At 38.0% G+C, this 23,540-nt stretch overlaps 1 protein-coding gene across 2 annotated transcripts in view; it reads left to right on the top strand.

The window, feature by feature from the left end:
* BIRC6 (baculoviral IAP repeat containing 6) overlaps nucleotides 1–23,540 on the top strand; it is a 238,163-nt gene that overhangs the window by 146,492 nt on the left and 68,131 nt on the right. For both annotated transcript variants that reach the window (XM_079940545.1, XM_079940544.1), the window contains 5 exons: nucleotides 12,211–12,342; nucleotides 13,463–13,630; nucleotides 14,657–14,830; nucleotides 16,236–16,432; nucleotides 21,430–21,730. In XM_079940545.1, the coding sequence (XP_079796671.1) occupies nucleotides 12,211–12,342; nucleotides 13,463–13,630; nucleotides 14,657–14,830; nucleotides 16,236–16,432; nucleotides 21,430–21,730 (972 nt within the window). The remainder of the gene's footprint in view (nucleotides 1–12,210; nucleotides 12,343–13,462; nucleotides 13,631–14,656; nucleotides 14,831–16,235; nucleotides 16,433–21,429; nucleotides 21,731–23,540) is intronic.

The following is a 23,540-nucleotide window of genomic DNA, read 5'->3' as shown; positions in this document are numbered from 1 at the left end:
TTAAAATTAATTAATTGAAGGAAGGAAGTGGGGAAGAGTACTAAACTTCAATTTTTGAGATTTCATGCATTAACTTGATAATGGAAAAGTATAGACATAGTACAAAATAATTGGAAATTTAACATTTTTATTTATCTTTAAATGAATACTATTTTCTAAAATGTCATGGTCTGTCATTTAGGATATTTAACAAAATAGTTCCCTTTATTAACTAAAAATTAACAGATAAAACATATTGCTGTGGAAGAATAGTACATCCTAGTAAAAAGTCCAACAAAGTTATCCTGAGCAAATATCCGAAACTTCTAAGTGCTGAGTTTAACCTGAGTTTAGCAATGCTTTGGTACTTTAAGGTGTATTTGTGATATTTAGCCATATCTTAGGATATCTTAACATGTGCATGTGTATTTTATTATTATTTTTTACAACTTTATTGGAGTATAAGTGCTTTACAATGATGTGTTAGTTTCTGCTTTATAACAAAGTGAATCAGTTATACATATACATATGTTCCCATATCTCTTCCCTCTTGCGTCTCCCTCCCTCCCACCCTCCCTATCCCAACCCTCTAGGTGGTCACAAAGCACCGAGCTGATCTCCCTGTGCTATGCGGCTGCATCCCACTAGCTATCTATTTTACATTTGGTAGTGTATATATGTCCATGCCACTCTCTCGCTTTGTCACAGCTTACCCTTCCCCCTCCCCATATCCTCAAGTCCATTCTCTAGTAGGTCTGTCTTACCCCTAGGTTCTTTATGACATTTTTTTTTTCTTAGATTCCATATATATGTGTTAGCGTACAGTATTTGTCTTTCTCTTTCTGACTTACTTCACTCTGTATGACAGCCTCTAGGTCCATCCACCTCATTACAAATAGCTCAATTTCGTTTCTTTTTATGGCTGAGTAATATTCCATTGTATATATGTGCCACAGCTTCTTTATCCATTCATCCGATGATGGACACTTAGGTTGTTTCCATCTCCGGGCTATTGTAAATAGAGCTGCAATGAACATTTTGGTACATGACTCTTTTTGAATTATGGTTTTCTCAGGATATGTGCCCAGTAGTGGGATTGCTGGGTCATATGGTAGTTCTATTTGTAGTTTTTTAAGGAACCGCCATACTGTTCTCCATAGTGGCTGTACCAATTCACATTCCCACCAGCAGTGCAAGAGTATTCCCTTTTCTCCACACCCTCTCCAGCATTTATTGCTTCTAGATTTTTTGATGATGGCCATTCTGACTGGTGTGAGATGATATCTCATTGTAGTTTTGATTTGCATTTCTCTAATGATTAATGGTGTTGAGTATTCTTTCATGTGTTTGTTGGCAATCTGTATATCTTCTTTGGAGAAATGTCTATTTAGGTATTCTGCCCATTTTTGGATTGGGTTGTTTGTTTTTTTATTATTGAGCTGCATGAGCTGCTTATAAATTTTGGAGATGAATCCTTTGTCAGTTGCTTCACTTGCAAATATTTTCTCCCATTCTGAGAGTTGTCTTTTGGTCTTCTTTATGGTTTCCTTTGCTGTGCAAAAGCTTTGAAGTTTCATTAGGTCCCATTTGTTTATTTTTGTTTTTATTTCCATTTCTCTAGGAGGTGGGTCAAAAAGGATCTTGCTGTGATTTATGTCATAGAGTATTCTGCCTATGTTTTCCTCTAAGAGTTTGATAGTTTCTGGCCTTACATTTAGGTCTTTAATCCATTTTGAGCTTATTTTTGTGTATGGTGTTAGAGAGTGATCTAATCTCATACTTTTACATGTACCTGTCCAGTTTTCCCAGCACCACTTATTGAAGAGGCTCTCCTTTCTCCACTGTACATTCCTGCCTCCTTTATCAAAGATAAGGTGATCATATGTGCGTGGGTTTATCTCTGGGCTTTCTATCCTGTTCCATTGATATATTTTTCTTTTTTTGTGCCAGTACCATACTGTCTTGATTACTGTAGCTTTGTAGTATAGTCTGAAGTCAGGAAGCCTGATTCCTCCAGCTCCGTTTTTCGTTCTCAAGATTGCTTTGGCCATTCGGGGTCTTTTGTGTTTCCAAACAAATTGTGAAATTTTTTGTTCTAGTTCTGTGAAAAATGCCAGTGGTAGTTTGATAGGGATTGCATTGGATCTGTAGATTGCTTTGGGAAGTGTAGTCATTTTCACAATGTTGATTCTTCCAATCCAAGAACATGGTATATCTCTCCATCTATTTGTATCATCTTTAATTTCTTTCATCAGTGTCTTATAATTTTCTGCATACAGGTCTTTTGTCTCCTTAGGTAGGTTTATTCCTAGATATTTTATTCTTTTTGTTGCAGTGATAAATGGGAGTGTTTTCTGGATTTCACTTTCAGATTTTTCATCATTAGTGTATAGGAATGCCAGAGATTTCTGTGCATTAAGTTTGTATCCTGCTACTTTACCAAATTCATTGATTAGCTCTAGTAGTTTTCTGGTAGCATCTTTAGGATTCTCTATGTATAGTATCATGTCATCTGCAAACAGTGACAGCTTTACTTCTTCTTTTCCGATTTGGATTCCTTTTATTTCCTTTTCTTCTCTGATTGCTGTGGCTAAAACTTCCAAAACTATGTTGAATAAGAGTGGTGAGAGTGGGCAACCTTGTCTTGTTCCTGATCTTAGTGGAAATGCTTTCAGGTTTTCACCATTGATGATGATGTTGGCTGTGGGCTTGTCCTATATGGCCTTTATTATGTTGAGGAAAGTTCCCTCTGTGCCTCCTTTCTGCAGGGTTTTTATCATAAATGGGTGTTGAATTTTGTCAAAAGCTTTCTCTGCATCGATTGAGCTGATCATATGGTTTTTCTCCTTCAGTTTGTTAATATGGTGTATCACATTGATTGATTTGCATATATTGAAGAATCCTTGCATTCCTGGAATAAACCCCACTTGATCATGTTGTATGATCCTTTTAATGTGCTGTTGGATTCTGTTTGCTAGTATTTTGTTGAGGATTTTTGCATCTATGTTCATCAGTGATATTGGCCTGTAGTTTTCTTTCTTTGTGACATCCTTGTCTGATTTCGCTATCAGGGTGATACCAGGGTGACGGTGGCCTCGTAGAATGAGTTTGGGAGTGTTCCTCCCTCTGCTATATTTTGCAAGAGTTTGAGAAGGATAGGTGTTAGTTCTTCTCTAAGTGTTTGATAGAATTCGCCTCTGAAGCCATCTGATCCTGGGCTTTTGTTTGTTGGAAGATTTTTAATCACAGTTTCAATTTCAGTGCTTGTGATTGGTCTGTTCATATTTTCTATTTCTTCCTGATTCAGTCTTGGCAAGTTGTGCCTTTCTAAGAATTTGTCAATTTCTTCCAGGTTGTCCATTTTATTGGCATAGAGTTGCTTGTAGTAATCTCTCATGATCTTTTGTATTTCTGCAGTGTCAGTTGTTACTTCTCCTTTTTCATTTCTAATTCTATTGATTTGAGTCTTCTCCATTTTTTTTCTTGATGAGTCTGGCTAATGGTTAATCAATTTTGTTTATCTTCTCAAAGAACCAGCTTTTAGTTTTATTGATCTTTGCTATCGTTTCCTTCATTTCTTTTTCATTTATTTCTGATCTGATGTTTATGATTTCTTTCCTTCTGCTAACTTTGGGGGTTTTTTTGTTCTTCTTTCTCTAATTGCTTTAGGTGCAAGGTTAGTTTGTTTATTTGAGATGTTTCCTGTTTCTCAAGGTAGGATTGTATTGCTATAAACTTCCCTCTTAGAACTGCTTTTGCTGAATCCCATAAGTTTTGGGTCGTTGTGTCTCCATTGTCATTTGTTTCTAGGTATTTTTTTATTTCCTCTTTGATTTCTTCAGTGATTACTTCGTTATTAAGTAATGTATTGTTTAGCCTCCATGTGTTTGTATTTTTTACAGATCTTTTCCTGTAATTTATATCTAGTCTCATAGCATTGTGGTCGGAAAAGATACTTGATACAATTTCAATGTTTTAAAATTTACCGAGGCTTGATTTGTGACCCAAGATATGATCTATCCTGGAGAATGTTCCATGAGCACTTGAGAAAAATGTGTATTCTGTTGTTTTTGGATGGAATGTCCTATAAATATCAATTAAGTCCATCTTGTTTAATGTATCATTTAAACCTTGTGTTTCCTTATTTATTTTCATTTTGGATGATCTGTCCATTGGTGAAAATGGGGTGTTAAAGTCCCCTACCATGAATGTGTTCCTGTCGATTTCCCCTTTTATGGCTGTTAGTATTTGCCTTATGTATTGAGGTGCTCCTATGTTGGGGGCATAAGTATTTACAATTGTTATAACTTCTTCTTGGACCGATCCCTTGATCATTATGTAGTGTCCTTCTTTGTCTCTTCTAGTAGTCTTTATTTTAAAGTCTATTTTGTCTGATATGAATATTGCTACTCCAGCTTTCTTTTGGTTTCCATTTGCATGCAATATCTTTTTCCGTTCCCTTACTTTCAGTCTGTATGTGTCTCTAGGTCTGAAGTGGGTCTCTTGTAGACAGCATATATATCGGTCTTGTTTTTGTATCAATTCAGCCAATCTGTGTCTTTTGGTGGGAGCATTTAGTCATTTACATTTAAGGTAATTATCGATATGTATGTTCCTATTCCCATTTTATTAATTGTTTTGGGTTCGTTATTGTAGGTCTTTTCCTTCTCTTGTGTTTCTTGCCTAGAGAAGTTCCTTTAGGATTTGTTGTAAAGCTGGTTTGGTGGTGCTGAACTTCTCAGCTTTTGCTTGTCTGTAAAGGTTTTAATTTCTCCATCAAATCTGAATGAGATCATTGCTGGGTAGAGTAATCTTGGTTGTAGGTTTTTCTCCTTCATCTCTTTATATGTCCTGCCAGTCCCTTCTGGCTTGCAAAGTTTCTGCTGAAAGATTAGCTGTTAACCTTATCGGGATTCCCTTGTGTGTTATTTGTTGTTTTTCCCTTGCTGCTTTTAATATGTTTTCTTTGTATTTAATTTTTGCCAGTTTGGTTAATATGTCTTGGCATATTACTCCTTGGATTTATCCTGTATGGGACTCTTTGTGCTTCCTGGACTTAATTAACTATTTCGTTTCCCATCTTACGGAAGTTTTCAACTATAATCTCTTCAAATATTTTCTCAGTCCCTTTCTTTTTCTCTTCTTCTTCTGGAACCCCTGTAATTCGAATGTTGGTGCGTTTAATGTTGTCCCAGAGGTCTCTGAGACTGTCCTCAGTTCTTTTCATTCTTTTTTCTTTGTTCTGCTCTGCAGTAATTATTTCCACTATTTTATCTTCCAGGTCACTTATCCGTTCTTCTGCCTCAGTTATTCTGCTATTGATCCCATATAGAGTATTTTTAATTTCGTTTGTGTTGTTCATCGTTGCTTGTTTCATCTTTAGTTCTTCTATGTCCTTACTAAATGTTTCTTGCATTTTGTCTGTTCTATTTCCAAGATTTTGGATCATCTTTACTATCATTATTCTGAATTCTTTTTCAGGTAGACTGCCTATTTCCTCCTCATTTGTTAGGTCTGGTGGGTTTTTATCTTGCTCCTTCATCTGCTGTGTATTTTTCTGTCTTCTCATTTTGCTTATCTTACTGTGTTTGGGGTCTCCTTTTTGCAGGCTGCAGGTTTGTAATTCCTGTTGTTTTTGGTGTCTGTCCCCAGAGGCTAAGGTTGGTTCAGTGGGTTGTGTAGGCTTCCTGGTGGAGGGGACTAGTGCCTGTGTTCTGGGGGATGAGGCTGGATCTTGTCTTTCTGGTGGGCAGGTCCATATCTGGTGGTGTGTTTTGGGGTGTCTGTGGACTTATGATTTTAGGCAGCCTCTCTGCTAATGTGTAGGGTTGTGTTCCTGTGTTGCTAGTTGTTTGGCATAGGGTGTCCAGCACTGTAGCTTGCTGGTCGTTGAGTGAAGCTGGGTGTTGGTGTTGAGATGGAGACCTCTGGGAGATTTTCGCCGTTTGTTATTACGTGGAGCTGGGAGGTCTCTTGTGGACCAGTGTCCTGAAGTTGGCTCTCCCACCTCAGAGGCACAGCACTGAGTCCTGGCTGCAGCACCAAGAGCCTTTAATCCACACGGCTGAGAATAAAAGGGAGAGAAAGAAAGAAAGAAAGAAAGGAAGGAAGGGAGGGAGGGAGGGAGGGAGGAAGGAAGGAAGAGAAGGGAGGCAGGGAGGGAAAGAAAAGATAAAATAAAGTAAGATAAAATAAAGTTATTAAAATAAAGAATAATTATTAAGAAAAAAATGTTTTTAAAGAAAAAAAATAACGCACGGGTAGAACCCTCAGACAAATGGTGGAAGCAAAGCTATACAGACAAAATCTCACACAGAAGCATGCACATACACACTCACAAAAAGAGGAAAAGGGGAAAAAATCATAAATCTTGCTCTCAGTCCACCTCCTTAATTTGGGATGATTCATTTTCTATTCATGTATTCCACAGATGCAGGGTATATCGAGTTGATTGTGGAGCTTTAATCCACTGCTTCTGAGGCTGCTGGGAGAGAGTTCCCTTTCTCTTCTTTGTTCGCACAGCTCCCGGGGCTCAGCTTTGGATTTGGCCCTGCCTCTGCGTGTAGGTCGCTGGAGGGCGTCTGTTCTTCGCTCAAACAGGACGGGGTTAAAAGAGCAGCTGCTTCGGGGACTCTGGCTCACTCAGGCCAGGGGGAGGGAGGGGCACGGAGTGCACGGCGAGTCTGCGGCGGCAGCGTAACATTGCACCAGCCTGAGGCGCGCCGTGCGTTCTCCTGGGGAAGTTGTCCCTGAATTCTGGGACCCTGGCAGTGGCAGGCTGCACAGGCTCCCTGGAAGCGGGGTGTGGCTAGTGACCTGTGCTCGCACACAGGCTTCTTGGTGGTGGCAGCAGCAGCCTTAGCGTCTCATGCCCGCCTCTGGGGTCCGTGCTTTTAGCTGCGGCTCACGCCCGTCTCTGGAGCTCCTTTAAGCAGCGCGTTTAATCCCCTCTACGCACCAGGAAACAAAGAGGCAAGAAAAAGTCTCTTGCCTCTTCGGCAGGTCCAAACTTTTCCCGGCCGGCTAGCCGTGGTGCACTAACCCCCTACTGGCTGTGTTCACGCCGCCAACCCCAGTCCTCTCCCTGCGCTGCGACCGAAAACCGAGCCTCAGCTCCCACTGCCGCCCGCCCCCGCGGGTGAGCAGACAATCCTCTCGGGCTGGCGAGTGCCGCTCGGCACCGATCCTCTGTGTGGGAATCTCTCCGCTTTGCCCTCTGCACCCCTGTTGCTGTGCTCTCCTCCGCGGCTCCGAAGCTTCCCCCTCCGCCAGCTGCAGTCTCCGCCCGCGAAGGGGCTTCCTAGTATGTGGAAACCTTTCCTCCTTCACAGCTCCCTCCCACTGGTGCAGGTCCTGTTCCTATCCTTTTGTCTCTGTTTATTCTTTTTTCTTTTGCCCTACCCATGTACGTGGGGGAGTTTCTTGCATTTTGGGAGGTCTGAGGTCTTCTGCCAGCGTTCAGTAGGTGTTCTGTAGGAGTTGTTCCACGTGTAGATGTATTTCTGGTGTATTTGTGGGGAGGAAGGTGATCTGTGCCTCTTACTCTTCTGCCATCTTCCCCTCATCCGCTTTAAAATTTTTGATAATTTATATTGTTCTATCTTCAAATTGACTTTAGTATCTAATCTGCTGGAAGTTATATCTGGTTCTTTTCTATATATGTCCTTCTCTTTATTTAAAGTGTACAAGCTTTCTTCTAGTGTCTTGATTTTTTGTTTTTTGTTTGTTTTGCTCGCACCGCTCGGCCCGCGGGATCTTAGTTCCCTGACCAGGGATTGATCCCGTGCCCTGTGGAGTGGAAGCACAGAGCCTTAACCACTGGACTGCCAGGAAAGTCCCTAGTGTCTTGAATATATTGATCTGTTTATGTAGATTTTTGTTTTTTCATTGTGGATTGTGTGTTACTGCTTTTTTGTGTGTGTGTGGTATGTGGGCCTCTCACTGTTGTGGCCTCTCTCCCGTTGTGGAGCACAGGCCCCAGACGCGCAGGCTCAGCAGCCATGGCTCACGGGCCCAGCCGCTCCGCAGCATGTGGGATCTTCCCGGACTGGGGCATGAACCCGTGTCCCCTGCATCAGCAGGCGGACTCTCAACCACTCCGCCACCAGGGAAGCCCCTGCTTTTTTAATTTGCCTAGAAAATTTCGTTGGTTGCTAGACAATGTGATTTTTACTTTTCTGGATGGTGGATATTTTTGTATTCTAATAAATATTTTTTATTTCTTTCTGAGATGTAGTTATGTTACTTAAAAACAGAACGTTACTTTTAGGACCAGCTTTTAATAAGCTTTATTAGGTGGGACCAGAGCAGCTGTTAATTTAGAGCAGAACTTACTGTGATGATGGAAATATTTTATAATCCTATACTATCTAGTACAGTAGCTTTTAAGCATAGAGAATGTGTCTGGCGAGACTAAGGAACTAGTGTTTTAATTTTACTGGACTTACTTTTAAGGAGGTACTGTATTGGAATAGAAGCACAGTACCACATTTGAAAACAGAGGTCTGGGGTTAATTTGGCCCCACTGCTGAGGTTATACTCTTCTGATAATTCTGTTAGAAATTCACTAGGCATTGGGAATACTAAGTATTCCAGCCCTCCTTTTAGAACCTGGGATTCATCCCTTTGCTACTTTTTTTTTTTTAATGTTGATTTATTTTGTTTATTTATTTTTTGGCTGTGTTGGGTCTTAGTTGCAGTGTGCAGGATCTTTCTTTGCAGCACATGGGCTCTTCGTTGTGGCGTGTGGGCTTCTCTCTAGTTGTGCTGTGCGGGTTTTCTCTCTAGTTGTGGCTTGCGGGCTTCAGGGCGCGTGGACTCTGTGGCACGCGAGCTCAGTAGTTGTGGCGCACGGGCTTAGTTGCCCCGCGGCATGTGGGATCTTAATTCCCCGACCAGGGATTGAACCGGCGTTCCCTGCCTTGCAAGGTGGACTCTTTTTTTTTTTTAAATTAATTTATTTATTTATATTTGGCTGCGTTGGGTATTCGCTGCTGCACACGGGCTTTCTCTAGTTGCGGTAAGTGGGGGCCACTCCTTGTTGCAGTGCGCGGGCTTCTCACTGTGGTGCCTTCTCTTGTTGTGGAGCACAGGCTCTAGGCACGCGGGCTTCAGTAGTTGTGGCTCGCGGGCTCCAGAGCGCAGCCTCAGCAGTTGTGGCGCATGGGTTTAGTTGCTCCATGGCATTTGGGATCCTCCCAGACTAAGGCTCGAACCCGCGTCTCCCGCATTGACAGGCGGATTCTTAACTGCTGCGCCACCATGGAAGCCCACAAGGTGGATTCTTTACCACTGGACCACCAGGGGAGTCCCCCCTTGCTACTTTTTAAAAGTATTTTTCTTGCCCTTTAGGTGGTTTCCTTGTATGTAATGCTTGTCAGTATGCATTCCAGATTAGAGGAGACCCTCTATAGATCACTGGGGCTCACTCTCTGTGCAGATCTCTCCTCGTTGGCACTGTGCCCTGTGAACTGCAGCCAAACCTGCCCTTGTCTTCCCATCTCTGTATCCTCACCTTGAGTGATGCCTCGGTTGTGCTGAGCTGTGGTCTGGGAAATTGCGGGAAATAAGCTGGTGCAATCCTAGTGCTTACTTCATTTGTTTCCATTCACCCAGGAATCACTGTCCTGCCTTCCTGATGCCCAGTATCTGAAAACTTTATTTCATATATTTTCCTAATTTTTAGTTATTTCAGGTAGGACAGTAATCTGGTCTTTGTTATTTCATTTTGGCCACAGGTGGAAATCCAAACCAGAACAATTTTAAGCAGTAAATTGAGTAAAATCTTTCTCAGTGATACCTTTTAGTGTTTGAATGGCATTTATTGAGATAACACTATATATATTCTTGTTTTGTTATTTTTATTTAGTTAGGAGTCTTAGATAACAAACTAATATAAAAATAAAGAATATAAATTCTTATCACCTAATGAACTATGATTGTGTGAATTTTTTATTACTTAAATATTTCCCTCTGACTTGTGTAACTCTTTTTGCCATTTGGGGTTACTTGCTTGTTTTTCTGAGAAAGTAAAATGTATTGTTGCATTATGTATTTATTACAGTAGTCCCCCTTTATCTGCAGGGGATACATTCCAGGACCCCCAGTTGATGCTTGAAACCACAGACAGTAGCGAACCCTGTATATACTATGTTTTTTCTCATCCATACATATCTATGATAAATATGATATATATGTTAATCTCTTACTGTGCCCACAGTAAGAGATCAACAAGAATAACTAATAATAAAATAGAACAATTACCTAATATACTGTAATAAAAGTTAGGTAATGTGGTCTCTCTCTTTCAAAATAATCTTACTGGGCTTCCCTGGTGGCGCAGTGGTTGAGAGTCCGCCTGCCGATGCAGAGGACACGGGTTCGTGCCCCGGTCTGGGAGGATCCCACATGCCGCGGAACGGCTGGGCCCGTGAGCCATGGCCGCTGGGCCTGCGCGTCCGGAGCCTGTGCTCCGCAACGGGAGAGGTCGCAACAGTGAGAGGCCCGTGTACCGCCAAAAAAAAAAAAAAAAAAAAATAATCTTACTGTACTGTCTCACCCTCCTTCTTGTGATGATGAGAGATGATAAAATGCCTACGTGATGAGATGAAGTGAGGTGAATGACATAGGCATTGGGAACATAGGCTTAGGTTACTTTTGACCTTCTAACAATACATCCAAAGGAGGAACAGAAGAGGGATCATCTGCTTTGGGTGATCCTGGGTTATCTAAGCCATGACGACTGACATCCATGACTGAATGTCAGAGCAGACGATGACATGGTTGGGAATTCCAAGTGGGATGGATCCAGTGAGATTTCGTCATTATAGTCAGAACAGCAAGCAATTTAAAACCTATGAGTTAATTATTTCTGGAATTTTTCATTTAATATCCTCAGACTGCAAGTAACTGAAACCACAGAAAATGAAACCATGGATAAGGGGGAGCTGCTGTATTAACAGTGTTTAATTTTTTTTTTAAATTTCACAAAAATAGAAATGGTCTAAAGGCAATCTGTAGTTTAGAAGAGGTTCTAGAAATTGAGATCACAGGGATATTTTCAGATATTCAAAGAAAGCTACAAAATAGGAAATAATACAAAAGATGCTGTTTTATCACTTGATCATTTCACCTTAACATTATAATAAAGCACTGGATCATAACTGTGTTAAGTTAGAAAAGTAAAAAGAAAAAGTAAAAAGTCATATCCATTTAGTGAAAAACATTCTTAATGTCAGAACAGTTCATCCAGTTTTTTGAGCTTCTTAATGGTTAAATAAGATCACTGTATGGTCATCATTTATTTCATGATTTATAATACCATGCCATATTCAAAAGCATGAAAGAAAATATGATTTCAGAGTAGTGACTATCTATGAAGGTCTTTAGTATTCATTCTTTTTTTTTTTTTTTTTTTTTTGGTGGTATGCGGGCCTCTCGCTGTTGTGGCCTCTCCCGTTGCGGAGCACAGGCTCCAGACGCGCAGGCTTAGCGGCCATGGCTCACGGGCCCAGCCGCTCCGCGGCATGTGGGATCTTCCCAGAACTGGGTACGAACCCGTGTCCCCTGCATCGGCAGGCGGACTCTCAACCACTGCGCCACCAGGGAAGCCCAGTATTCATTCTTAAAAGTACTTGTAAAATATATCACTTTATCTAAGGTTCCTAACCAAATAAAAACAAGAAAACCAGAAACCTCTGTTACTTACATTTGTTCCTTTATACTGCTATTTGTAGAATAAAATAGAAGTCTAATGTAATGCATTAGGAGGAGTCCTGAGCTTGAATTCCATATTGCCCTTTGCAGGTTGTATGAGTAACCTTGCTAATAAGGCTGTTTACCCTATTTTGAAAATAATATTCTTCCTTCGTTTGCATGTTGTGAGGACTGAAATTGATGTTACGTGGCAAGCAGATTGAACTATGCCTACAGTAAAGCAAATGCTCTTGATAATGGTTTTCAAAACTGCCTCTAGAGGTAGACTATTGTAATACATAATATTTTCTAGAGATTGGAATTTAAATATCCTGGCCTAAGGAGAGTGATGAGTTCCTTTCGTTGATAATGAGAATTGAATGTCAGATTTTCCTTAACAACATTCCTTCCAGACCATTTACATTGCCTTTGTATTAGTGATAATAATAATCTTGTGTAAACATCCCCAAGATATTTATTGCTTCCCTTCTTAACCATTTTGAAAAGCAATGTATTTTGCATAAAAATTTCTTACAGATACACCAAGTATCACTGCTAAACTAATTAATGAACAAAAAGATGACAAAGAAAAGAAAAACCATGAAGAGAAGGAAAAAGTTAAGGCAGAAAATGGATTTCAGGACAATTACAGTGTTGTTGTTGCTTCAGGTATGCTTGCTTGCTTTTTTTTTTTTATGATCTTGATTTTGTTTGGGTTTCTGTAAACTGTAACAATTTATATTTACAGGAGCTTCATGTAATAAAAAGTATTAATGCAAAAAGCTGGCGTAATGATGTCTTAATATTAAATACACAATTATTGCACCAGAAATCCATTACTTTTTGGCACTGGAATTATTAAACTTATTTTGAGCTTAGTATATTTTAATCAGATACTCAGCATGTGTAAATAGATATTTTGTTTCAGTTTGACAGCGTACTGGGAATTACACTCTTAAAAGTTCACTAAGTGTTAAGGAATTTTTCTGTAACCTCCTATTTATTGATCGATTGATTGATTGCTGCATCGGGTCTTAGTTGCGATGTGTGGGCTTCTCTCTAGTTGTAGCACGCGGGCTTAGTTGCCCCATGGCATGTGGGATCTTACTTCCCCGACCAGGGATTGAACCTGCATCCCCTGCATTGGAAAGAGGATTCTCAACCACTGGACCACCAGGGAAGTCCCTGTAACCTCCTTTTTTTTAAAAATGAAAAAGTATTCACTAGTTTTACTTATGATATTGTGCTTATTACATAAAATTAGAAAATAAAAATCATCAAAAGAAAATTGGTTGAAAAATGAGTTTTTACTGTTAGATGCAGGAAGAAGAAAAAAATGACCATGATAAGTGATAATTTTGGAGGATATTTTCTTTAACAAAATTCTTAGTTCAGAAGAGAAAGCTCAGCCTAGATTACCTTACTCCTCAAATAGCAGACCTATGTATTGGTTTAATCCATCCTATCTCAGAGAAAAATTAAGAACACAAGATTTTCTGTACATATTTGCACAAAATTACATTCTAGTAAATGGATGGTCATCTATATGTATCTCAGAGAGTATAGGAGTTAATTTATACTTTCTTGGAAAATAGTTACACATGCAGCCAGTTATTCATGGAGTATAATACATGACAGGTAGAATCAAGAGAATAGATATTTAATGAGAAGAAATATTTCTATCTTTTGGCGTTAGGAATGTGGCGCTTTAGTAATATATTATAGGAATACACTTTTACTTCATGAGTGTGTTGGCTATATAAAATCTTGGTGATTTTTTTTCTTTTAGGGCTGAAATCCCAATCTAAACGTGCTGTGTCATCTACACCACCTCGCCCACCATCCAGGAGAGGGAGGACAATGCCCGATAAAACAGGAAGTGCTTCCTCAGGAGCAGAGGCTGCCAACAAAATAATCACTGTCCCTGTGTTTCACCTGTTCCACAAACTCTTAGCTGGTAGTGTTCACAGTGATAAAACATATAAGAAATTTTAGTAATCTTACAAGTGTACAAATCAGATGTGTAATCAGGTGCTATTGATGAGATAAATAATTTAGTGAAACTTTGTCCATATAGTTCCCTCCAAAAGAAGTGAGAACAAAAAGGGAGTAACCTATTTCGTACCCCTTTTAACACTATAATGTTGCATTTTTACACTTTACTTGCTTCCTGAATTTTCTTATGAATGTGCCATAAAATGATCAGTAAAATGAATGTTTTTGTGTGTTCATAACAAGTTATGTAGGATGCAGTGTGAGGCTAATTTTAAAAAATTAGTTCTAGCTGTGGAATTCTTAGATGTAGCCCTGATAGTTAAGCTTCCTCTCTACCTAAACATATTCTTTGACCAGTATACCTTCCGTTGGTCAAGGTGATAACCATTTTATCTGCATTTTTGTGCTGTATCATTATAATCAAATTGCCAACTAACTTTGACTGGATTTTACTTCTTAGCTTTACATTGTTGATTTAAAGCAGAGGTCAGTAAACTATCGCAGGTGGACCGGATGCTTCTTTTTGTAAAAACATTTTTATAGGAATACAGCTATGCCCATTCAGTTATGTATTGTCCATAGCTGTTTTCATGCTACAGTAGAGTTAGTAGGTTGCAGCAGAGACCATATGGCCTCCATAGCTTAAAATATTTTTTATCTGGCCTTTTATGGAAAAGATTTGCCAATCCCAGATTTATGGGAATGTTTCTTTTTTCTCTATTCACTGTGGCTCTCAGAAGATGTTGGTGGGATTTGGTTAGCAACTGATTAACACTTTGTATAGATATTTTTGTTCACATATGTCAGAAGTAAATTTGAGTTTTGTAAACATTCTGTGGGCAGTTTTTAAATTGCTTTGAAATTGGTGTCAGAATCAAACTCTTACCTGTAATTTAACTTAGTAAAAGCATTAAGTAATTGAGTAAACGGAATCAAGTAAATGTCTCCCTCTCGGATTCCAGGTTTAACTTAGTTATGTCATTTTTAGGCCAGCCGTTGCCAGCTGAAATGACGCTTGCCCAACTTTTAACTCTGCTATATGACCGAAAACTTCCTCAAGGTTACCGTTCAATAGATCTGACAGTTAAATTGGGTTCTAGAGTCATCACAGACCCAAGTCTGTCAAAAACAGATTCTTTTAAAAGACTGCACCCTGAGAAAGGTATGTATATGATATTTCTTTAAAATTGCAGTCTGTAATCTGAGCAGGCAGGGATTTGTATAGCTGATGACTTAATGTACATTTTTGTTACATCAACTTGAGATCCTTTTCTTTCTTTATGACTGAGTTATCTGTAAATATAGAAAATTGCCATTATTTCCATTGGAAATTAATGTTAATTCCTTGAGTAGCATCACTTATTTTATGGGCCCATATGCTTTAATTTCTGCTTTAATTTTTTTTTTCCTTTGGCCACACTGTGTGGCTTGCAGGATCTTAGTTCCCCGACCAGGGATCGATCCTGGGCCCTCAGCAGTGAAAGCATGGAGTCCTAACCACTGGGCCACCAAGGAATTCCCTGATTTTTAAAAATATTATTTCTGCATGAGCCATGTGAATTGTTCATAATTTTATAATCAAAGTGAGAACCCCAATTTAGAATTTCCAATTTATTGATAATTTATATTGAGTGATATTTTGTGTTCATAAACATTTTTTACCTTAAACAAAAGTGGGATCATACATTTTCTTACCTTTTTATTTTTATATATCCAATTAAATATTTATAAATGTGCGTTTTATTGCCTATTTTTAATATATAATTAATATAATAATTTATCTGTTTCACAGTTGTTGAAGGAATCTGATTGTTTCTGATTTTTCACTACTATAAATGGTATTTAAGCAATGATTTTCATAGTGTGGATATGGTGTCATCTTATTTATTGTCAGTCTTTCTCATGATGAAAGATTCAATTATTAGCCTTTTGTACTCTTTAATAAATTTTAGTACATTTTCTTTGCACAGATTTTCAGCAGGATCATTTGTCTGTTTTAATGTTCGTAGGGTCTGGTTATGTGTGAACATAAACTTTTGGTTTTCCTCTGTGAGTGATTTGAAGTTAACCAATATGGTATAATTTTCAGTTTTCAGTAAGAAAAGTCTTTGTCATTATTCAGTTTTTCCTAATTGGATACTTTAGAGCATAACATGCACATACATTGATATTTTCTGGAGTCTCTGATGTTTTACTTATTTGCCCTAAAGGACAGTACTTCTCAAACTTCAGTATGCTTGAAAATCACCTAGAACATTATAAAAATGCAGATTCCTACACACTCTAGGATGGGACCTGAGAGTCTACATTTCAGAAGCTCTCAGGCTGATACTGATGCTTACTAGTCCATGGACCATATACTTCGAGTAGTAAGACTATAGGAAGCAACATCAGAAGTTATCTAAACGTGTTTGTAGCATCTAGCCTAAAATAGCTGTATCTGAATAACTTAAGATAATTATGCTCTTTTGTTGAGTAGAGAGATGACAACAGTATTTGCTTTGTAAATGAAAAAGTATTATAAAAATAGACCCTCTCTTAGCGGTTATTTGCGATTATTCTTCTAGATCATGGAGATTTACTTGGTAGTTGTCCCGACGATGAGGCTCTCACTCCAAGTGATGAATGTATGGATGGGATACTGGATGAATCCTTACTTGAAACCTGTCCCATTCAGTCACCATTACAAGTTTTTGCAGGAATGGGTGGACTGGCTCTTATTGCAGAAAGACTACCCATGCTATATCCAGAAGTAATTCAACAGGTAAGATAAGATTCCTAAATAATTATATCATTCCATGGGAAAGACCTTCTGTTTTCTGGTTTGTGTTTAAGTTAACATTTGGAAGTACCGTTTCCCTTAAAGTCTTTGAGTAGTGTATAAACCTTTCAAAGCTCAGCCTATATGGAGCTGTGTAAGAATTAATTTGGTAAAGAAATGTTGAAGACCAGGCAGATTTGCCAGGGGCATCACACTGTAGCATTACTTTGATTTCATGGTCATCACACTGTAACATTTTTGTTTCTGTGCTTCCTAAGGTGTGATATTAATTACGGATATTACTGGAAATGGGAGAGTGAAATAGTAGTGTATGCTTCTACCCAAATACACTATGTCTTTTGGCTTAACTTTTATTCCTTTTTAAGTGCCATTTCCATTTAAGTAGTTTTTAAAACATTAATTTAACCTCTTCCCCTGCTCATTGATGTTACTGTCACTGAGGTGTGTACTTTTGATGTTCTGCTATTAATGAGGGGGGAGTGTGATGCGTGGAGAGTTGTAAATACCAAGCTCTTTATTTCTGTTGATTGAGGTAGGGGAATTATTCTCTCTAATTTTATCTACTTGGGGTGTGTGTGTGTGTGTGTGTACTTGGGGGGGTGTGTGTGTATGCTTGCATTAGTTTCTTAGGGCCGTGGTGACAAAGTATCACAAACTGGGTGGCTTAAAACAACCGAAATTTAATTTTCTTACAGCTCAGGAGGCTGTAAGTCTGAAATCAAGGTGTCACCAGAGCCATGGTCACTGATGGCTCTAGGGGATTATCCTTCCTTGCCTCTTCTTAGCTTCTGGTTATTGCTGGCAGTTAATGGCATTCATTGGTCTGTAGCGGCATCACTCCAGTTTCTGCCTGCCTTTTCACATGGCCATCTTCCTTTTGTGTATCTGTGTGTCTCTGTATCTCCCTCTCCTTATAACAACACTGTCATTGGATTTAGGGTCCACCCTAAGCCATTATGACCTCATCTCTTAATTGATTACATCTGCAAAGACCCTATTTCCAAATAAGGTCACATTCACAGGTATTGGGGGTTAAGACCTGAGCATATCTTTGGGAGGATACAGTTCAATCCACAATAATACCTATTCAGTAAATGGTTATTACTTAACCTGCTATTCAAAGAGCTTATGCTATTTTTATTTTAAGATAATATAACCATGATATAAGATGACTGTCACAGAAAAATATGAGTAAAATTTTATTTCTTCCTAGAAAATGTAATGATACAGCCAAAAGTTTGAAATGGAAAAAACTTCGACATTCTCAAGATTATTGTTGTTCAATGAAAATGACTTCCCTAATTCAGTATTCAGTATGCTTTATTATATTGAGTGGAAATTGGGTGCTGCTATAATAAATACCTAAAAGGTGGAAGTGGCTTTAGAATTGGGTAGTTGTCAGAGTGTGGAAGAATTTTGAGGAACATGATAAAAAGAGGTCTAGATTGCCTTGAACAGATGACTAGTAGGACTATGGATGGAAAGCCTTTGCCAGTGAGGGCCCAGATGAAAGTGAGGATCACAGTAGAGAGAACCTGTGTATCATAGAGAATACCTAAATTGGCTTAAGCAGACTGTTGGTAGAAATATGGATGTTAAAAGTACTAATGGTGCAGCTTAGAAAGAAATGAGGAACATGTTATTGGAAACTGGAGGAAAGGATATCCCTGTCTTCTATTGGTAGAAATCCTAGCATATTTATGTCCTGAATGTGGAAGGCAGTACTTGTAAGTGATGAACTTGGATATTTAGTTGCATTTCCAACCCGAGTGTGAAGAGTTACCTGTTTTCTTCTTGGTGCTAATAGTAAAATGTGAGAGGAAAGAACTGTTGAGCAACAAGCAACTATCACTTGACAATTTGAGAAATTCTCAGTCTATCCAGATTGCAAAAGATGCCAAAATTAGAGATTTGCTGTCAGAAAAGCATGCTCTGGAGAAAAAGCCAAAGATGTGGCTGTTCAACCTTTGCTGGTGCCTCAGAAAAATCAAGATGCTAGTGCATTCAGTCACACAGAGTGCTATTTGAAGAGATCAGTCATATTATTCGTGGATCCCCTCAGCCATCTAAACAGAAGCCAAGAATAGAGAAAGTTGTGTGACAAGGGTAGCAAAGTCAAAGGAGGAGATGTGACTGTGGAAGCAGAGGTTCAAATGAAGCGGCCAAAAGCCAAGGAATGTGAATAGCCTCTAGAAGCTGGAAAACACAAGGAACCCACATTCCCTGAGAGTCTCCAGAAGGAACACTTGATATTTAGGATCAAAAGCTTTGATTCTAGCTCCCTAAGACTCTCTTTGGATTTCTGACCTCTAGATCTTTAGTATAACAAATTTGTATTGTTTTAAGTAAGTTTGTGGTGATGTGTTATAGCTTACCATATAGGAAATGAATACAGATTTTAGTCTGTACTTTCTTAGGATGTTTTTGTCTCATTTTGGTATCAGGGTAATACCGTCTTGTAGAATGGGTTGGGAATTTCTAATACTTCATATTAAGAAAACTGTTAGATGGGTTTTTCTACAGATTAAACACTAAAGATTACAAAATTAGTGATAGAGAAGATGCGTCAAAAGAAATCATCCAAACTGAAGCACGGAATGTATAAGGAATGAAAAGAACATAAGAGCTATATGGACTTGTAGCTAGAAGTGAAAAATTCTGATGTGAATTTATGGTTGCAGAAAAAGAGTGGATTGAAACAGGGACAGAAACAGTACAGAAAGGAAGAAAATTTCCAGAACTGATATAAAACCTCAATCCAAAATTCAAGAAGCTCTGTAAACCCCAAGCAGGATATTCATATTTAAGAACATTATGATAAACTGCTTAAAACAAAAATAAGAGAAGAGCTTAAAACCAGCCAAAAAAGCAGTCAACTCATTTCTTTTCAAAACAGTAACAATAACACTGACAACTAACCTTTCATCAGAAACCTTGGGAGCCAGGGAATTACATCTTTGAAATGTAAAAAGAAAAAAAATCTGCCATCCTAGAATTTTATACCCAGTGAAGAAAATTTTGTACATTTCCCTCAACATTACTACTCTTTCAATAAAAGGTAAATTGGTAAAACAGAATAACAGGTGTAGGATTAACTCTCCTGTATATATAAACTCTGGACAGACTATTTAAAAAAAAAATGTTGAAAGGCTCTGGAGAGCGACTAAAAGTAGGCACATATTGAAGAGGATTTAAACACAAAAAGAATGGAACCGCATTAGGTGAGATTAGTGTCTACGTGACTTTTCTCCTGAGAGTACTCCTCAGGCTCTGTGGGGTAGGATGGTAGAACTCATGCAAAAGCTACAGAGGAGTTTGGTTCTTCCATCCTGGCTGGAAATTAAAAGGGGAGGAATTCAGAAAGGAGGGAGCCACAGATGGGGGAGCTCCAGGAATTCTGCACATGAATTTCTACACATGAATTTCTGCACAACAATAGCTGGCTCCTGAATTACGGATACATAGGTTTCTTGAGGGAAAACTAGAAGGGTGAAAGAGCTGTCCAGAGATTTCAGCGTCTGTCCAGCATGGAGGAGACAATTTGCAGTTCTATTCCTTCCAAGTTAGAGGTAAAAATCTTGGCTTTTCTATTGGAATTGAAAATGAGTCACACATTAAGAGTATAGATGGCATCCCGGTAATCAGGGATTCACTTGAGAAATAAGAGCAAAACCAAAATAGATTCTCCTAATAAATTTACAGAAGGCCTCAAGGTGACCTATCAGTAATTTAACTATTTTCTAAAATAAAACTGAACACATTGCAGAGTGTGATTATAGAACTAAGAGTTACTACAACATCTCATCAACAATGTACGGTGTATAATAGAAAGATTACCAGACGTGCAAAGAAATAAGCAAATGTTACCTGTGGTTAACAGTAAAATAAGTCAGTGATCAGATCTTATTCACATTTTGCCAGTTGTCCCACTAATGTTCTCAAGGGCAAAAGGAAAAAAATTCAATTTCTTTTGCATGATTTGAGGGAGGTAATCGTCAGAGATTCAGTTCAGGATCATATATTGCATTCAGTTGTCTCTTTAGTCTCCTGTAATCTGTAACAATTCTGTTACCTTTGTTTTTCATGACCATGGCATATGGAAGAGTACAGGCTAGAAATTTTGTCTATATATTTAGTCACAGATATACATGTTTCTATATATTTTTTCCTAGACTTGTTTGCTTATAGGGCATAGAATCAGACTACCCCCAGCAGTGTGTACATTCCTATATACCATATCTTCTTCTTAAAATACCGTTTCCACTAAAACCAGTGCCCCTTGGAAAAATTCTAGGATTGGGGCAGAGAATGTACAAGATGAGCCTAGATACAGAAGCCTGCTTTGAGGGGGTTCCACTGACCAAATCTGATTCTCCTTGGGCATCAGATAAAATGATAGTAACAGATTATAACTTATAGAGTAAAATTAGAATCCATACGGATATAAATAAATGAATGAATAAATAGATGGAGAAGAAGGAAACGTTTTTGTGAACAGTTCAGTGCCAACTAATGTAGCAGGAATGGTAGAATTAGAAAATCACCATTTGGCAACCACTGTAATAATTATTATTTCACACAGCATAAAAATGCTAACTCTAATGATCAAAGTTTAGTGCAAAACAGGGTATTTATATAGTCTCAAAGAACCTGTCTACAGATACTTAACTAATTCCAAAGGAGAAAATAGTAATTTTTAGAGTAGAGATACTTGGCAGACACCACCATACTCATGGTATCATGTAACTCATTTTAAAAAACATGTCCTTTTACTGATTTTTTTTAAAAAATTTATTTTATATTGGAGTATAGTTGATTAACAATGTGTTAGTTTCAGGTATACACCAAAGTGATCAGTTCTGCATCCTTTATTGATTTTTATATTCTTATATTTTAAGGAGATCATTTGAATTCAAGTCTTTAGTTTGAATCTGATGTTGAAACATACAAATAGCCGAACAAAATTGTTTTTTCTTTAGGTGAGTGCTCCAGTTGTAACATCTACCACTCAGGAGAAACCAAAGGATAGTGATCAGTTTGAATGGGTGACTATTGAACAATCAGGGGAATTAGTTTATGAAGCACCAGAAACCATTGCTGCTGAACCTCCACCTATCAAGTCAGCAGTACAGACCATGTCTCCCATACCTGCCCATTCTTTGGCTGCTTTTGGATTATTTCTTCGTCTTCCGGGCTATGCTGAAGTGCTACTAAAAGAAAGAAAACATGCCCAGTGCCTTCTTCGCTTGGTTTTGGGAGTGACAGATGATGGAGAAGGAAGTAAGTGTTTAGTGTTATTAATGAAATTTAATGTAGGTAGGTTGTGTAAAATTACTCAGATCATTACCTATTATTCATCATTTATTTATTTCATAGTTTAGCTACTAGATAATTTCTTATTGGCAACTTAGTTCCAATAATAGATATAATAAATCCTAAAGAAGCTTCATTTTCACTTCTTTATTCATTCAAAAGTTATATATTGAGTGCTTACAAAACTGCTGGGCACCGTTGGAGGCATTTAAAGATGAAGCAGGTATTTAGATCCTGCCATCAAGTAGCTAATGTGTTCCAGTAATAGCAATGAGGAATGTATATACACATATAGACTTAGCAAGTTATAAAAGCCTTGAGAGAAGTACAGTATTATGGAGGCTTACAAGTGTGAGATCATTTCCTTACTACCCAGCAATGTGAATAAAACAGCATTGTAGTTTTTAGTGGGGCCTTGAAGGAAATTGTCAATGTAGGTTGAGAATGGTTATTTCAGAAGGAAGGAATGATTTGAGCAGTGTTTATATGCTCATATGAGAGGGGATAAGTTGGCTGATGAAATTTGCATAAAGCAGGACTGAGAACTCATTTAAAAAGTTGTTATTGATAACAGATCATGGAAAGGCTTCTTAAGAACTTCAGATTTTATTCCAAATAGTAATTAAAATTTATTAAAATATGTTAAGTGAAGTAGTGATATGATGAGAATCTTTTTAAAGAATTCTTCAGTGAATCCGGTAGCAATATTTAGATTAAAGAGAAAAGAATGGGGCTTCCCTGGTGGTGCAGTGGTTGAGAGTCTGCCTGCCAATGCAGGGGACACGGGTTCGTGCCCCGGTCCGGGAAGATCCCACGTGCCGCAGAGGGGCTGGGCCCGTACCGCAAAAAAAAAGAGAACAGAATGAAGAAAATATTATAACAATATACTATATGATAATCTATTTCATAATATAATAATAATAGAGAATAATAATAGAAAGCTATGGTGATTATTTCCATTGGGCTGGCAGTTGTGTTAATAGAAGAAACAAAGAAAAATCATAGGGTAGCCTAGCAAGTACATTTTCATTTGGTTTACCTCTAATTCTTCAATTACCATTACATTTGATAATTAGTGTTTTTTAATCTTACTTTAAACTCATGTGGTTTTGATTAGAGGTGATATCTTTCACATGCCATTTAGAAAGTATACACTTTTAAACCCTGTACAACAAAGTATATATAATCCAATAAAATTATATGAATTTATTCATGAATCCTATAACTGAAGCTGTTGAATATTCATTGCATGGACTTTTTCTTTTGTATTTTCATATTGATGGAATTCTTCAAAAATGTTGACATAATTTTAAATATTTTTGTAATAATTGTTATTAAATTACAGTGTCTATATACTAAATAAGTCCTGCTTGTTTGGTTTCATATATAAATTGTATATACTTATTTTAATAGATCGGGAATTTCTAATTGCTTCATCTGATTTTTTAAGTACCTAGAGGGATAAGAGCCACAGTATTTTAGGACTCTATTATGAGATAGTAGGTGTAACACTAAAAAGGAAAAAGAATTGTCTTTAGGTCATTTCAAACTATTTCTAGTGAATATACAATGAATGTTTATTAAAAAGCATAATTCTGACATACCTTTTTACAGTAGTCTCATCTCCCATTCATTTAGGAGTGGGTGTTTGTTTGTTTTGTTTTTTTACATTTAAGGCTCCTCCCTAGCTAGAACATAGCACAAAACTGTATTGCAAACAAAACAAAATTGTTACACTCTTGCATTCATGGTTGAAACTACTTCCAAGGCAAGCAGT

Source organism: Stenella coeruleoalba (assembly GCF_951394435.1).
Source record: "Stenella coeruleoalba genome assembly, chromosome: 13".
NCBI lineage: Eukaryota > Metazoa > Chordata > Mammalia > Artiodactyla > Delphinidae > Stenella > Stenella coeruleoalba.
The sequence above is the reverse complement of the archived record's forward strand: the minus strand, read 5'-3'. Positions and strand labels throughout refer to the sequence as shown.